The sequence below is a fragment of the Colletotrichum acutatum genome (assembly GCF_030867785.1).
Source record: "Colletotrichum acutatum strain CBS 112980 chromosome Unknown BDZ83scaffold_10, whole genome shotgun sequence".
Lineage (NCBI taxonomy): Eukaryota > Fungi > Ascomycota > Sordariomycetes > Glomerellales > Glomerellaceae > Colletotrichum > Colletotrichum acutatum.
In genome coordinates, this window is record NW_026849004.1 from 70,781 (window position 1) to 86,778 (window position 15,998).

Genomic DNA, 15,998 nt, shown 5'->3' on the forward strand with positions numbered 1-15,998 from the left:
TTGAGAGAATAGACTCCCCTCCGTGGGTACTCGGGGTACCTACTCGCTTAGAAGTAATTCCAATCTTTCAGAAGCTTTCGTTTCTTTCCTGCGTGCGACTGTATGTGGTGTGGTGGCGGGACCAGGGTCGATGTAGACGCTGGAGATATGATGCCTTTCTGTATCAGGACACTGGCTCGATAACATGCCTCTGGTCTTGTCGGGACTGTACCCTGTTACATTTGATGGTGCTGAGACGTCGAGCCAACTGGTAGCACGCTCGAACCAGGCCGAGGTTGTGTGTGGCGTCGGTGGGGAGGTAGACGTGATGGCCACGCGTTTGGTGAATGCACTTTGCTTGAACGGTGATGGAAAAAATGATGCATTGGTTACTAAACTTTTTTTTGGTCTTTTCTCAAAATCTGAGGAAAACGAAGCGCACGTCTCAATAACTTGGTCAATCTGGAGACAACATGAACATGGCCACCCAATCTAATCTTATCCGACCCAATCCAAGTCCTCTATTCCCAACCCAAGGTACTTGCGTAACTTTCCTATTCCTCCTCAATGGTATCCATCTCCTCCTCGTTCTCCACCGACTTCTGCGCCGAGCGGGGTGTCAACCGAGGGGACGGCGAGCCGCCAAAACTGCTCTCGCTGGCTGCGAGTTTCGCTTCCTGGAGCTTCCGGTACAAGCTGCGTGGGATGCCTTCTTCGCCACTCTCCGTCGAGGTGGACTCGTCGGATCGGTTCTGCTGTCGACGGCTTGTGGAGGGAGGGTTTGCTCGGCTTTGCGAGTCTTGCGCGCGCTCGTCGCTGGCCTTGCGACTCGCAGAAGCCATGAGCCTGATTGCCTCGTCCTGCTGAGCTCTCATCTCCTCCTTCGCCTCCTCATCTCTCTTCTCGAAATAATCGGCCTTTAAGTTATCCAGAGTGGCAAACGTAGAGTACTTTCCAGTCGAGCCTTCCTCCGAGCCTTCCTCCAGAGGGCCAAACTCTTGCACCAACCACTCGTCGAACCGCTCTTTCGACCACTCGGCGTCGAACCAGCCAATGTACAGCTCCATGCCCTGGGGAGATGCTCGTTCCATTGGGTGAGGGGGGTTGGGAAGCCACTCGAGACAGTGCCGCTCCCTGCCGGGGCCTTGCGCATCTTTTGTCTTGCGCCATACCTTTGTGAGGGTGAGATCGAGCAAGACGGGCCGCGGTTCATCTAGCTCGCGTACACCATTGATTCCCCCGTGGTTGCGAAGGGTGATGATGACGTTTGCCGGGATGAAGTCGGCGTGTTCGACGCTGATGTGCATGTGGACCACGAGTTGGTGGAGTATCTCGCGAAAGGCCTTCAGCCGGAAAGGCTCGGTCAACTTTACCTTCCTGGCCTGGGTCGTGCTTGCCGAGCCGGCGACATCGTGGAAGATGACCTCTTCGGTGACCGGGAGGAGATAGCCGCTGTCTTCGTCCCTATCGCAAAGCTCTTCGATGGCGTGGCCCTCAATGTACTCCATCAGAACCAGGCCGGCCTCCCTGTACTTCCCGTTGCCCATCCTAAACCTGATGGCCCAGGTTCCATAGTACTGGGGGATGAGATTGGGGTGACCGGTAATTGTGTTCCTGGTTTCCTGCTTCTTGCCCTTTGCCTTGGAATCGGATGGAGGGGGTTTGGGCTTTCCCCTGTCGTAGAGGTACTCGTACGCTCCGGACTCGCGGCTCAGGAGCTGCTCGGCGAGAACATCGTTCCCAACCAGCGCAGAGAGGACTTCATCGTCGCCCGGGAAGAACATGGGATCGAAGATTTTGGCAACGACGTATCTTTGCGGCTCCGGGAATGGGGCGTGGGACGGTCTGTATTCAGCGGGTTGTTTCAAAACTTTGCACAGCAGGACTTGAGCGCCGCCGGCGGTGCCACCTGATAGAAGCTCGATGACTTCAACAGAGCCGTGTGTCTTGGGGCTGTGAGCCTTGGGATCGAAGTCTCGGAGATGGCCCTCTGGAACAGCCAATTTCGGTGGATTGTCGTAAAGATCCAGGCCATATGGATCGACGACCTTGTGTGGATAGAGCGTCAACGTTTTTCCTGGATCATATTTGGCGAACTGCGAGTCGATGAATCTGTCAAAGGCGGACATGACCATGATGGGCAGTATCGACAGTAAGGATGAGGAACGGATAGAGGCTGAGATGGAGTGAAGTAAAGATAGGTAGAAGAGGCGTGGTCAGAAGAGAAAGATAGAGTGGGAGTTGAGCTGGAATATCAGGATGAGAGACTGGGTGCGGGTGCGGATGGCCCTAATTGAGGATCTGGGCGAAGCAAACGGAGATATCTCTTTGGTGGCTTGTTTTAGCTCTCCAAAAATATCGGCCGTGTGGATATGCCGGACTCTGAGTGCCGCTGTATTCCCACGTATATACTGCAACTTTAAAAGGTTTTCGCACGTTACCTTACCGTCCGCCCAGATGCAGCCAGCCATGAAAGTTACACAGAGGAAGAGGAGATCAATTCAGTTACCAGATCTCTTGGTCGTTACCCCACTTTGTCATCTCAAACCCATCAAGGTACCTTGGTCTGTTTGTCAAAGCACGGCCGACAATGTCATTTGTTACCACGACATAAGGCAGCGGCGGAGCCAGACAAGCTCAGACAGACCGCAGTGGTGTTTTGTCTACATGTGCGCAAGTCTCATCTCGTCAGGATGCGGCCAGGCAAGTGACAGCGCTGGCGCCGGTGATGGCGGTACCACGGCTCGCAGCCTTCAATGCTGGAAGGACCATGCGCACGTGACGCGATACGTTAAGATGCCGTGATTGCTCTGGAGGCCCATATTGCATTGCGTTGCAGTGACTCTTACGGAATTGCTACCGGCCGCTGTGTAAGAGCGCTGCCTTGGCTTATCGTTGATCTTGTGGATATCAATGGCCCACTGGATCAATTGCCAGCTATTGTGTTTCGACATGTCGAGTTGGATGCTGAAGGAATCTTTCCGGAACAAATGTGTAAAGTAGAGCATGCTCCCCATATATTTCATGACCCCATGCGTACTCTACACGGAATAACCAGTGTAAGTGTAGATATTGAGTCCAACGACACAAATAATGATGAAAATTAAGCCGAGACCGACTTAGAAGAGCGCAACATAAATTGACGATGAAAACAGTGACGAAGACTGAGCCCCCCATTGAGTAGTTGAATTGTCGAGCAAAGAATGATTTGGGGAGATCTTTGAGTATGAGAAAGCGTGGCAAGCATATTGCCATGCCATCTATGTGGTATCTTCACCAAAGCGGCAAGGAACATGGAAAACACTCTATTCGGCACTCTCCCGCTGCAACCCGTCTGCTGCCTGTCTCTTGTCGTGCGTTATTAGACTACTCGTGTCTCTCGTTTGTACCAACGAATAGGATGGTCTTGCCTAGCAGAGACACTTCGTAGGAGACAGGATCGTGAATACCGGACCCGCTTCAACTCGGTCACCCTAGGCTTCATAAATCGCCGGCCCAGAAAACGCTGATGTCTACCGTTGACTGGTGATGGACAAGACTAACACACGTGTGCGTGGTGGATGGCAAACATCTGCGACCTGTGGAATAGGCGAGACGCGTCCCGGCATACCTCGTCCTGCGCGGCTCATCGTCTCTTTGTCTGCCGCCCAGCCAATCGTGATGCATCAAGTGCCTGAGCCCATCTCAAGGCTGGATTTGAAATTCTCCTTGACTTTCGTGTCTGTAAAGGGTATGCGCAGACACGGATGCCAGCCGACAAGTCTCACCGGTCTTGGTGGATTTGGTGAGATTATTCGCTTTTATTTACTGTTTTTCGTTCTGTTTGTTATTCTCACAACGGGGTCTCTGATGGTGACGTTCACTTGCATTCCTTTTTCTTCCAATTTGACTGCGTTTGAGGGGAGTGTTGCGATTTACTTTGAGTATCTGTCTTGTAAACCCTTAGGCTACGAACACGGAATTCATGGCATGGCCAAACAGTAGGGATTTCCGTTCTCAAGATAGGAAGGAGGCTGCCCGGCGTCAAAATCTCCCCGTTGCCAGTACTTGCCGCTTTTTCATCATTACTCTATCGAACCTTCCCGCAGGCCTTCTTGCCAAGTTCACCCTCTCGCTAACTTCATTCTCTCGCTAACTACATCTCGCCACCGTCATCTTCTCGCCAAGTTGACCCTCTCGACAACTTCACCTTCCCGCCAGTCTCTCATTGTCATTTTATCTGACTTTGTAATTCGTCATCCCAACCCTACTACGACTGGTCCCAAACGTTCATTCAAACCCTTATTCACAATGTCATTCGCACCGCTCAGCACGACAGATGCCGTTTTCTCGCATGAGCACCGTCTCCCCCGCTATTCCGTTGGAGCTCGAAAGACTACTCCAACATCCATCAGCTACACAGCAACAACTCGGACCATACCGCAGAACATCAAGTTGGTAGACATATCCAAGTACGCTCAGCTTGCAGAGGATTACAAGGACAAGGTCCTGGGATCGGGTATCAACCAGCACCTGGTCGCCGAGGGTGGCAGCGTCTTACAGAGGAACGCCGAGCAAGACAACGTGGTGCTTTTTCACACCCATATTGCTCACCCGACTCTGGAGTGCCTCGCCCATTTCATAGAATCGGACACCCACGACGTCAAATGCACGTGGGAGCACCAACTACGCCTCCCGTCCATCCCCAAACCCCAGCCTGATCCCGCCGCCGCCGCCAGCGGCAAGGCCAAGAGCGACGCCAACAAGACGACGACGAGCAACCGCAGCACCAGACCGACCAAGAGGAAACGGATCTCGTCGCTACACAGTGTCCGAGTAAGCCCTGTTCCCAGGTCGTACGTCGAGGTTCGCCCGGACATGATTGTTGTCCTGGATCCCGCAGACGCCCGAAAGATTGATCTCAAACAAGCGAGTCTCGAGGCGAAATCTGTATGCCTCACTTGCGTTGAGATGAAGCGAACAGGTGTTCTGGCCTCCCGCGTCAACAACATCAAGGCAGCAGCGGCACCTCTACCCCTCCCGGTCGCCGTCCCTGACCGCATGATAGCGGAGGGTTCGCACGTCAATACGCCGGAGGCGATCAAGCTCGATGTGGGATCGAACAATCTCTCGAAGCAGGGGATTTGTTATTGCCTTACACACCGGGTCAGGAACATTATGCTTTCCGAGTTTGGCGTTGCATTCTTCCTGCGATTCCCAAAGATGCCACTCGACCTTCCAATCAGTGAGCTCTGGGAACACGGAGTTGGTGACTTGATGGAAGTGGCTATACTGGAGGAAGGCGATAGTGAGAAGATGCGGGCTGCCTTCCTTGGCGCCAATATCGAGGCTTTGAAGGATCTCCAGGAAACCAGCCGTTTCAACGTTGGGCTGTGATAGCCATCATTTTGTTAGGAACGTAATAGACAGAGGACTTGAAGATGATATGTTTTGCACTGAATAGATCGACGTGACATACCCCACTAAGCATCTTTCCTGAGCACTCATCCCCATTCTCGTCTCATTCACTCACGAATAAAAGGTGCAATTCAAGCGTGTTTAGGTTACATCAAGAGAAAAAGAGACGGAGGCAGAGACGAAGACAGGGATAGAGATAGAGACGGAGAGAGAGATGGAGATAGAAATAGAGATAGAGAAATAGAGAGAGTTGGACTATTGATAGAGCTCCTAGTATGTCAAACAGCTCCTAGCTATGATTGTAGTTTTCCTAAATACGGCAGCCTAAGTCTTGGGGGCATCGAGCATAAGAGCAAACCCGCCTGTTAAAAGGCAGCGTCTAGCAAGAAACGAGCATTTCACTGGCGTTGCCAACACGACTGCTTCCATCTCCAAGTCTACGCACCACAAGGTACAATTTATCGAGCTTCGTAACGACCATAAAGCTGCCCTGCTGGGGTGCTTGCCAACACCAAGTGCGAGAATTGGAAGCAGAGTCTTTTTTACGAGCATGGCGGAATACTGAGACTTGTCTCAGAGTCACTAGAGTGAAGACTACATGCTGTGCGACCCTGGAGGAGAGCGTGGTCTGAGGCTCTGAGCAGGTGGTGGTGGATCTAGGCTACTTTGCTCATTGTGTTGGTGTCTTGTCCTCTGTGCTACCATGGTCCCATTGCAACCAAGTGCGGTCTAGGTTGTGCGACACGCTACCAGGCTTCGTATCGCAGAGAGGTTGTCGCTGAAGCAACCTCAGACTGCCCAACTCGTTGTATGTGCTATCATTTGATGGACGGTTTTGCACGCCGGGACTTCATTGATGCATCCAGTCACATGTTCACGCGTATGCCTGGCTTGGTCAATTACTCTCCGCTGCGTCCATAGTGTTGGCATGGAGATGCTAACGCGGAGGGGGTCATGATATCACTTAATGGCCAGCCAGGCCGAAAGCGCCCGCCCGTTGCACAATTTTCTTCTGGCTTGTATTCATTCGATCTGTGGCGCCGTTGTACGAGCCGCCACCGCGCCGTCTGGAGCTTGACCATTTCCCATGCGGCGGTATGTGGGCGTTATGTAGGGAGGCGCAGGTACCCGTCGACTAGCAGAAAGCATGGCGAAAGCCAAAGCAATAGACCTCGCACCGGCGGGGCGCTAGCCCACCGAGCTGGGAGGGCGTTGTGGACGTGGTGGTCGATAGGATAACACAGGACGGTCGTCAACACCGCGTGGCAGTTGGGCATGCGGAAGCGGGAGACATGGAGCGCTCCGGGCTGAGCGGCGTACCGGCACGGAGGAAATGAGACCCAGTTGAATGAGACCACTTTGGGCCAAATATCGAACTCTCGCGCATGCACAGTGGCAGCCAAGTGAGCCGCGGCCGAGACCTGTCAATGTCTGGAAGGAGCACCCCTTCTGCAAGGAACCAAGGAGCGCAGTCTCACCTTTTACGAGCGAGGAAAATTTTTGAGGTTGCCGCCGGGCCGCTGGATCCGGGGCACTGACGAATCCCCTCTCCTCCTCTCCATGTATTTGACTTTGAATGAAGATTATGCTGCAGGTTGAAGTGGTGCCTCCGCAAAGACTGATGCGGTTGTGGTAGGGTTCTTGGTTGCAAACCTCAAGTCTAGATGTGGTGGCCTGGCAAGATTGAGGAGACGGCGGCTGTGGACAGGGGACCCCCTCGTGGAATGCGCGGCTGGAAATGAGCGATGGTGGATGGCAGCCGCCGTGAGTCCCAGCTTCACGGCTGAGGTTGGTGGTGCCTCGTAGATCCGGTCAGGTCCAGGTTCTCGCCATGGCTGTCCAACGCGTTTGATGGTCGGGGCCTACTGGGCAGCAGACGTGCTTGGAATTCTCCCTTGAGGCGAACTGTTTTGTGGTGTTGTGTACTACTTGTATGCTCTTTTCCTGGGCGACGTTGATGATGAGAGATGCGGTCAGGTGCATGGAAGCGACGGCCTCTATCGGTCGATTATTGAGACGGATTCAGTCTAGACGCAGTCGAAATTCCTTCTTCGGGCCACGTAGGGCAGCGGGTGACGACGACTCGGGCAACAGAGGCTGGTCGAATCGGGAAATGGTGTCAAAATGTTTAATGGGATCAATGAGAAAAGGGCGCACGGAAGTTGGATAGGGGAAGCCGAAGCATGGATGCAAAGTGAAGACGGAAAGAAGACAACAGAATGGCGAACAGACGGCATTCCGGCCTGGCACCATGGATGGCCCGGCCACGAGTCGCTATTTTTACCGGGAAGGAACCCCCAAGCGACGGACGAGCGAATTCTGACAGCCGGGTAGATGACTGGACACAGACAGCGTCGTGTCCCGCCGTTTGCCGTGGCGGGCAATCTATGGTCAGGGCAAGAGCGACCGCCACCTGGATGAGGTGAACTGCACGAGGAAGGAAGGATGGGCCAACGTGTTCGTCTGGTGCTTGCCATTGCAGCAACTTTCTGGTGTTTTTCGTTTTGTGGGGGTGGGCAAAGCACTGGTAACCAATCTGCAGAGTCCACCTTGGCCCCTTTTCCAGAACCGACATCGTACATGATTGGCTTTTTGCATCTGCCCGTACAGGACAGGTCAATTAATTGCTCCTGCCAACATTTCACAAAATCCCTCTTCTTGGCGATGCACACGAGATGGATGTGCATGCACGTTCATCTGGATAATGCCAGGCGGTGGGCCCTCGTTTGCATTCCGTCATTCGCTCGTCCCGCCGCGAGGGGTATGTTGCTCTCTTTCTGGGGTCTGCAGCATACAAGTTGTCGGTACGGAGTACAACAGCTTCTGCGGGCTGTTGGCGAGTGACGACAGACTGGAAATAGAAACGCGAATGCTTGTCGAAAGAATTGTGCCAGGTGAGAGAGAAGATCAACCATGTGGGCTCTCACCTGAAGACAGACGAGCATATGGCCCCCACAACTCCAGGCGCAGCACCGCGAGCCGGACATTGGAACGCAATGCGCACGCCGCACACCGCACGCCGCACCAAGCCCAGACGAGGGACTTCAAAAGTCGGGACCCCAAGAGACGCACATAGCAAGTCAACACTTGCAGGGGAGGGGATTCCCAATAGGGACACTGAGGTGGTCATCTCCCGCCTGCCTTGGCTCGAAATGCGGACACACACGCAGTTAGTGAACCAGAACCACAGATCCGGCCTCGCATCAGAGACAATAATCCAGTCTGACGTGCTGCCCGTTCCAAGCCGGTGCCAATCGATGGCCGTAGCTGCTCATCCCTCGTTGCTACCCTGCAATGCCCGCCGTTCTAGACCACTTGCTGGCATGTTCAGTCAGCCGCCCATCCAAACGCTTACCCTCACTGTCAGTGGTCACTACCTTACGGTGTATGTAGAAACGCAGTGTGGGAAACCTCGTTCGCATCAAGACGACCTCGTTCCGTCTTATCCATCGAGGCATCCCGTACATAATCGCTGCAACGCTACCAGAGAAACGTACGGATAGTTCACGACGAAGTACGGTCTATGCCTGGGCTGATACGACACAGGATACCCTCCCGGGGCAGTCCGGTTGGTCGAGGCTTGAGATTGCGAGTTGATAAGGTTGTTTTCCCTTTGTTTTCCGCTATCTCCCTACCTGCCTATATGCGATGAACTATCAGACTTTTGTGTTTATTCAAGCTCACTTCAATGCTCCGTGTACTCTGTATCCATACACTACGGATACTTTCGAAGTATCCCGGACTCCCGCCCGGCACATGAAATTGAAGAGTTGCTTTTCTTAGCGGATCCCAAAGCCGACGTTGCGATGTCAACCCACAAGTTCAAGGAAGCGAAACCTGTCAGTCCAGTGGCCCAAGACTCAAGCTTCGACCGGGATACATCCACCTTCCATGGATTGATTAGGTACGTACTGCGAGCGCCCTACCTGTAGTTGCCTACGTAAGGTAGGTACCTAGCGACCCGCGCTCTCGTGAGCACCCGACCTCACCAGACAAGCGGGGTGCAGACGCAGATGCAGGTCTGTTGTGGTTGGCAGTTGCTGTTGTGGATGCGGGACGGATAAAGTGCATAGGCAGGTGCAGAGGATCGAGTGTAGGCAGGCACAGGTGCAAGTGCGCGCCTTCTGGTGGTGGTGACCCAGGTGACGGTTCCATTGGACTGGTCAGGAGGGCGGCAGGCGTAAATATTGGTTCCTGCTGGCTGAGTGGCTTGACGCCAAATCTCCTCCTTGGACCTTCCCCTTCCCGGTCGGAGTTACCCCTGCCTCCTTCCCCTGTCCCTGCCAAGGGTGGCCGGTTCGTTCTCTGATGTTTTGCTGGACCCATGGCCCACGAACCAGCCCAAGTGCTCACTCACCAAGTTCTCAGGGCAGAACCAGGTCTCCGTCTCCCTCGGCGGAGCCAACATGCACCTCGTCCTCCAGGCTCAACCGTCGCCGTCGCCCATGACTCCACCCTGTCGCTGCTGCGAGAATACGACCCAGCCCGACCTGGACCCCCCAGCTGCCGTCCATGCATCGCACACGCTCCACTGAAGAAGCCCGTTCACAATCCACCTGAACCCGAACAGGAGCTGCCCGTGAATAATGCAGCAGGTTGTCTTTTGTTTTGCTGCCATACAATTTCAAAGTACTTCCTACCTACACTACTGCGCACTAGTCACACCGTACCCAGGATTTTTACGCGACTACGTTTTGGGCCCCCAAAGCCGCAAGTTCAAGCCCACTTCACTGGCACCGTCGCCATCCAACATCCCCTGGATCCCTGCTACCCTGTCCGGCCGACCAAGTGTGCGCGCCTCCCACCACGCGAGCGAGCCAAGCCAAGCCAATATTGCTGCCAGCTTCCCCCCCAAATCGACCATCCATCCCGTCCCATCTCACCCGCGCTCGTCCACTCGTTGCTCCTTCTTAACCTCGTCATCCCCCCCAGCCAGAGCCAGGGATCGTCGCCGCCTTCCAAGAGCCTCACCTTGCCTCGTCTTGCCCCTTCGCCAGACCAGATCCGACAGAGCTGATCGTCTCGACGACTCGACCACGGCGGGCAACTTCTGAACAAGCTATCGAGTGCTACGGCCCACCTATCGGCGAACGACAAAAATTGCAAGCTTGGAAGCAACTGGACCTCGTTCGACTTGACCTCAACTGTCCCGAATTACCCCAATTGTGGACGCGACCAGTCTCTCAAAGTCTTCTCGTCGACTGCAGCATCGTCGACCCGTCATATTTTCGGCCATTTGGACCGATTCCATTCGTTTAACCGCACTTCCTCACCGTCGCCTTCATTGGTAGTCGAATCTGCATCAACACAACCCCGACCGCAAAAGTGTTCCACCCGTGCAGCCAGTGGAGTGGTGACCTTGTTTTTCCTTGGTGCTATAATATATCCACCATCGCGTGCGTGATCTGGTCGATCACCGGCTAGAGACATTCAGCGCCGATCCAACGTGGGGTTCTCTCGGCAAACACCAGCAATAATTGCCTTTTTCTACCCCATCAAAACTCCATCGTCGAGGACAGCTCTTCTCGACTCGTCAGAACCGCTGCAAGAGGGACAAGATTATGATTGGTCTTGCCAACCTGCGTGTCGCAGTATTCCCATGATGGCCATCAAGTCGTTGTCATCCATGACCAGGCCACGGTCACTGTGGCTTTTCCTATGCCTCACCATTGCCTCGGTGGTGTTGGCCGGCTCCGAACCCGTGCTGGAAGTCCTTCCCGCTCAGATCACTGCCCCCGCAGTGCTTCCTCCCATGGACGCCCTCGTTATTGACGACCGCACGCCTACGATGATCAAGGGTCGGTGGACCATGGTTCCGCCCGGTCACGACGAACTCAAGAAGCGAGACGACGAGGGCATCACGTTGACGCCTAGCACCACCGACAAGGCGTCAGCTACTGCCGCCTCGACTACGCTCACCGTTTCCGTCACGGTGCCTGCTGCGACTGTGGACTCAGCCTCACCCCTGCCGTCGCCTTTCGACACCAGTCTCGCCTTCAACTTTACCAGCAACGACGGCGCGTCCTGTCCTCGCTTCATCAACTCCCTCCTCACCAACCAGAACTTTAAAAAGTGCTACCCGTTGTCGATGCTGCTCCAGGTATGTTTGTTGTTGTCCGTCGGTGTTGTACACGAGCTGACTCTCTCGTCCAGGGCTCGAGATCCTTCTTTGAGGCGGAAAAGAAGCTTTTGAGTATTGTGAGGGTGCTCGACGCCACCTGCGGCGCTGACGTTGAGTACTGCACAGAGTTCCTTACCGGTGTGGCCGGCAACCTAACGTTGGACGCCAACTGCGGCTCTGACTACCAGGCCGGCAACCCAATCGTCATGCAGGCCTATCTCGGCTTGAAATCGTATGAGATGTTGTACAAGGCTACCTGTCTCACGGACCCCGATACGTCCATGTACTGCTTTGCCAACGCCGTCACCAACCTCACCACGCCGTCCAACGTCTATTTTTACTACCTCCCACTCAACATGACTTTGCCCGCCAGTGCAAACCCCACCTGCGGCACGTGTCTCCGACAGACCATGGAGATTTACCAGACCTTCACTACGAATCGCAAACTCGCCATCTCGTCAACCTACGAGGACGCCGCGTCGCAGGTCAATACCATATGCGGACCAGAGTACGTCAACGACACGCTTCTGGCCGCGGTCAGCACGGCAGGGCTGTCGGTGCCCTCCTGGGCTCTGGCGGCGACAACCATGACCCTGGCTCTGCTTTACAACATGTTGTAAAGCGGTCGGGAGACTGCCCTCATCCGTAACGAGTCATGTTTTGAGTTATTTGATTTTCAGCAAGCGCCATGATACCCTCGACATTCTCTCGCATTTATTTCTACTTCTAATGCCGTACCCGGCATCCGACCTTGTCGGTCTTCACATTACACTTAGTATTTAGTCTTAGTTCTATTCACGGCCGGATTTTGGGCAAAAGAAAAAAAAGAGCCGGGTCCCAAGGGACGGCATCGGATGGCGGTTCGTGATTATTGGCAGCAGCCGGAATTTGGGCATGGCGCTTCCGCCAACTTGGCGGCATACATTGTCATATACAATGGCAACTACTGGCATCTAACGAGATGCTCCATATACTGTAATCTTCGCATGGTGCGACTGTTGATACTCTTCTCGTAGATACTTTTTAGTGGTGGTTTCACGTTGGTGCGGGGATGGATACCGCGGCCTGTCAGGGTCACGTCAATACAATACGTAGTCAACACTCGACTCATTTGCTCAGTGACACCGCACGAGGCCACACACAGGGTCGGAAGCCCTTTACAACTTCCCCTGCCTGTGACCCCTTTCCTCCTGCTCCCTCAGCCTCCTCTGGACAACCTTCCACGGGTGAACCCCATCTGCGTACCCGACAAACGGGGCCCCGGGCTCGTACCCGAGCAAGTCCACCAGCCGCCTCGGCATCCCGGTCAGCTTGTCCCACTCGACGGCGAGGATTTGGTTCTCGAGGGCCGCATCCAGGGCTGGCAGTACTGGATCGTCAGCGCCCTCCGGGGCTCGAGCGAGGTGTTTTCCCCGCCGCCGTGCCAGAGGGTGCCGAGGAAGAAGACGGCGCTGCCCTTGTCCATGACGACGGGGATGGCGTCTTTGCGCTGGGGGAGGTGGACGGTGTCGGTGTCGGGGCCCCAGGTGTGGGAGCCTGGGATGATGACGGTCGCGCCGTTTGTGGGGGTGAAGTCGTCGAGGGCGACCATTACGCCCTGTTGGTGTGTGTGTTAGTCAAGGAGGAGGAGGCGGTTGCAAGGGAGGGAGAGCATTACCGTCCCAAAGGGCCGATGGGGCCTCGGTACCCCGACGTAGCCGTCGTCGTGGTGCAGCGCCTGCGGAACCTCGCCGGGCTGGATGTAGACGCTGTGAAAGGCGTTGAGGAGGAAGCCCGGGTCGAGGAAGTGGTTGTTGAGCGCGAGGAGGGCCGGGTGGGTGGGGAACTTGTGGAAGACGCGGGACTTGTTGAGGAGGGCGTAGATGCGGTGGGTGTTGAAGCCTTCGAAGCTGTTTCTGCCGCCTGTGGTGGTGCTGTCCTTGTCATTGGCATGGGCGGAGAACCCACCCGCCGGCCCAGCTGTCTCGGGCGAGGATGCCAGGCGGACGACCTCGGCGTGGGCTTCGTCTACCTCGGGGGCGGAGAAGGCGGAGGGAATGATTACGTAGCCGTGCTGTTCTACGTGGGCGATGAGGACTTCAATGTTGGGGACGGCGGGCGAGGAGGAAGAAGAAGAAGAAGAGGTCGTGGCGGTGTGCCGGGATAGGCGGGCGTCGGCGCCGGTTTGCGCGTTGACGAGGGCTTGGGCTCGGGATTGGAACGGCATTGTTGTTTCTCTCTGTGCGTGTCTCTTTCTCTGCGAGTGTGCTATCTACCAAAGCTCCTTTTGACAGAGCGAGAGATGCATTTTTGGGGACCCTAGGGGGGTGGGCCGCGACTTATACGTCTGTCGTTGAAAGTGGTGTTATTCGGCAAGATGTGGGTCCGCCGAGGTCCCGGGAGATGCGACTCGAACGCGGGGAAGAGGTAGACGACTCCAAAAATCTAAAATGACGGGTTGAACTTGGAGATGGTGTGCGGGGCTGCCGAGGTTTTGTGATGAGGACTTACTGTCCGAATTCAACGGATGGATGTCGCTGTTCTGCTGTTGACTTCACAAGACGGACGACTCCGTGAGTTACTGTCACTTTCCCAGCCGGAGGGGTCCGTACTGGCGGAAAGCTTGGACAGCTCCGATCGGCCCCACTTTTGCCCGGGATTTCGACTGCATGCAAGTGAAGTAGCTCTTTTTCATCTGGGCTAAGGTACCTAAGGTAATGCAGAACTATCGCTGCCATAATTTTTCAGTCCTACCCACGATCCTAATCTAGCTTGGGACTTGAGACAGAGTGCGAAACATTCCTTTCTGTCCGAAGATCCGATATCCTATGCTATGCGTCCTTTCATGCATCATTGAAATGTCATACAATCACTCCAAGCGTAGCCCTTCGAGCTCCTTCTTCAGCACCTCTACAGGCCGGAAGGTGCTTCGGAAGGGGCCCAGCTGCATGATCCTCACCGGTACGCTCTCTTCCTCCTTGTACTCCTCGCCGGCTGCCGCGGCTCTCTCGGCCTCGATCTGCGCCACGCTCTTCACCTCGGAAAAGTCCCCCTTGATGCCCGTCTTCTCCTCTCCCCAAATCTCAAAAAATGGATAGCCGTGGTTGGCATACGACTGGGCGTTGACGGGGGTGTCGGGAGCCGGCTGTCCGGTCACGGCGCAGAAGGACTCGACGCTCAGGATCTGAAGGTTCATCATCACCGAGGCCTCAACATCCCAGACATCGGCCGGGTACTTGTCTTCCTCGATCGTTTGGGTGATGAGACCACCAGCCGCAAGACCCATCTCCTCGACTGCCGGAGGTGGTGCCGCCATGGGACTGGAGACGGAAGCTGCGCACATCATCATCTCGGGACCGCCGCCAGGAACCGCCATGGACTTGAGCCCTCCCATCATGCGCATCCGGCCACGCATTGGCGTATCGTGCACGACGTTGACGGTCGAGAAGTTTGGTGGGAAGTAGGTGTCGCCAAGCTTGGTATCGTCGGAAAAGTCGATTCGGTACTTGTCAAAACCCATGTGGTTGCCGTGGTCGCTGAGACGCTGTTGATCGACGGCAATGTCAAACTCATCGCAGATGAGCTTCTTGACGTCCAGCCAGGTGCTCTCACTGGTGAGGCCCTTCTCCACAACGTTGAAGGTCCGGGTGATGACCTTGTGCTCCTTGTTCTCGTAGCGGACGTCAAACTCGGTCGGGAGATTCTTCTTGATGGGAATCACCTCAATCTGGATGCCGCCAATGTTCTCCTCCCCGGTGACCTGGGCCTCGACTGAAAATCCCGATCCCTTGGGCTGCGCGACGAATTGCCGAATCTTGCCGTCCTCTGATACGATGCCGTCCAGCCAGTTCTGGTCAGGCACCACCATGTAGTCCTGGATCTGCTTGCCGCTGTTGAGCATCCGCACACGCTTTTCGAGCGTCTTTTCGTTCTCCGTCATGGGCAGACCGGAAACCGCATTGACTCCGCCAACGTAGATCTTGATGGCAAAAGGGGCCTGGGCCGAGAAGTTGACCCACATGGCCTCGCGCTGGTACATGGGGAAGAAGATGCCGCCCTTCTTGGCCATGTCCAGGGGCATGTTGTGTGCGTAGTCGCGGATTTTGAACAGAGGAAAGGTTCCGAGGCCGGGGGGAAGGCTGTTGGTATCCCTATTGTCGGGGACGCGGATCGTGCGGTTGAGCTGGATAGAAAGGGCGTCTTTTTTGCTGCCGTGGGAAATGCGGATGTCTGATCGTGTCGAGTTGGGGCCGTCGTCTCCCAGACGCACCGTCACTCTGCGGCTGCTGGCGATGGGCTGATCCTGAGCACGAATCTCGGGCATGACCTCGACGGTCTCGGGGTCGCTTGTGTTGGTCATATTGTGCTGTGATGCTGGAAATCGGGTGCTGGAGTTGAGTGAAAGACCGTTCTATGGTGTGTGGTATGTCGAGTTGAGTGAATGGTGATCTGAGTGGTGAGTCGGATGTGTTGACCCTACAACCTGAGGGACTGAAGGTTCTTATAGAAAAAGGAAGACAAT

The 15,998-nt window shown here is 55.1% G+C and overlaps 6 protein-coding genes across 6 annotated transcripts; 3 read left to right on the plus strand and 3 right to left on the minus strand.

Annotated features, from left to right (window-relative positions):
- Window positions 1-344: 344 nt before the first annotated feature.
- Window positions 345-2,508, minus strand: BDZ83DRAFT_604438 (uncharacterized protein). Its single transcript, XM_060507275.1, has one exon. It carries the CDS (start codon window positions 2,112-2,114, stop codon window positions 534-536), a length of 1,581 nt encoding a protein of 526 aa, XP_060369676.1. The 5' UTR covers window positions 2,115-2,508; the 3' UTR covers window positions 345-533.
- A 1,761-nt stretch (window positions 2,509-4,269) lies between these two features.
- Window positions 4,270-5,355, plus strand: BDZ83DRAFT_748025 (uncharacterized protein; the record flags this gene model as incomplete). Its single annotated transcript, XM_060513553.1, has 1 exon — window positions 4,270-5,355. The coding sequence occupies one exon, from the start codon at window positions 4,270-4,272 to the stop codon at window positions 5,353-5,355; it is 1,086 nt and encodes a 361-aa protein (XP_060369677.1).
- Window positions 5,356-9,700: 4,345 nt separating this feature from the next.
- Window positions 9,701-10,703, plus strand: BDZ83DRAFT_759708 (uncharacterized protein; the record flags this gene model as incomplete). Its single annotated transcript, XM_060515151.1, has 2 exons — window positions 9,701-9,971; window positions 10,036-10,703. The coding sequence occupies 2 exons, from the start codon at window positions 9,701-9,703 to the stop codon at window positions 10,428-10,430; spliced, it is 666 nt and encodes a 221-aa protein (XP_060369678.1). The 3' UTR covers window positions 10,431-10,703.
- A 275-nt stretch (window positions 10,704-10,978) lies between these two features.
- On the plus strand, window positions 10,979-12,117 carry BDZ83DRAFT_567808 (uncharacterized protein; the record flags this gene model as incomplete). The annotated part of the gene is made up of 2 exons (XM_060503991.1): window positions 10,979-11,476; window positions 11,530-12,117. The coding sequence occupies 2 exons, from the start codon at window positions 10,979-10,981 to the stop codon at window positions 12,115-12,117; spliced, it is 1,086 nt and encodes a 361-aa protein (XP_060369679.1).
- A 686-nt stretch (window positions 12,118-12,803) lies between these two features.
- Window positions 12,804-13,703, minus strand: BDZ83DRAFT_748027 (uncharacterized protein; the record flags this gene model as incomplete). The annotated part of the gene is made up of 2 exons (XM_060513554.1): window positions 12,804-13,094; window positions 13,155-13,703. 2 exons carry the CDS (start codon window positions 13,701-13,703, stop codon window positions 12,804-12,806), a joined length of 840 nt encoding a protein of 279 aa, XP_060369680.1.
- Window positions 13,704-14,345: 642 nt separating this feature from the next.
- Window positions 14,346-15,836, minus strand: BDZ83DRAFT_567877 (uncharacterized protein; the record flags this gene model as incomplete). The annotated part of the gene is made up of 1 exon (XM_060504001.1): window positions 14,346-15,836. The coding sequence occupies one exon, from the start codon at window positions 15,834-15,836 to the stop codon at window positions 14,346-14,348; it is 1,491 nt and encodes a 496-aa protein (XP_060369681.1).
- Window positions 15,837-15,998: the final 162 nt, after the last annotated feature.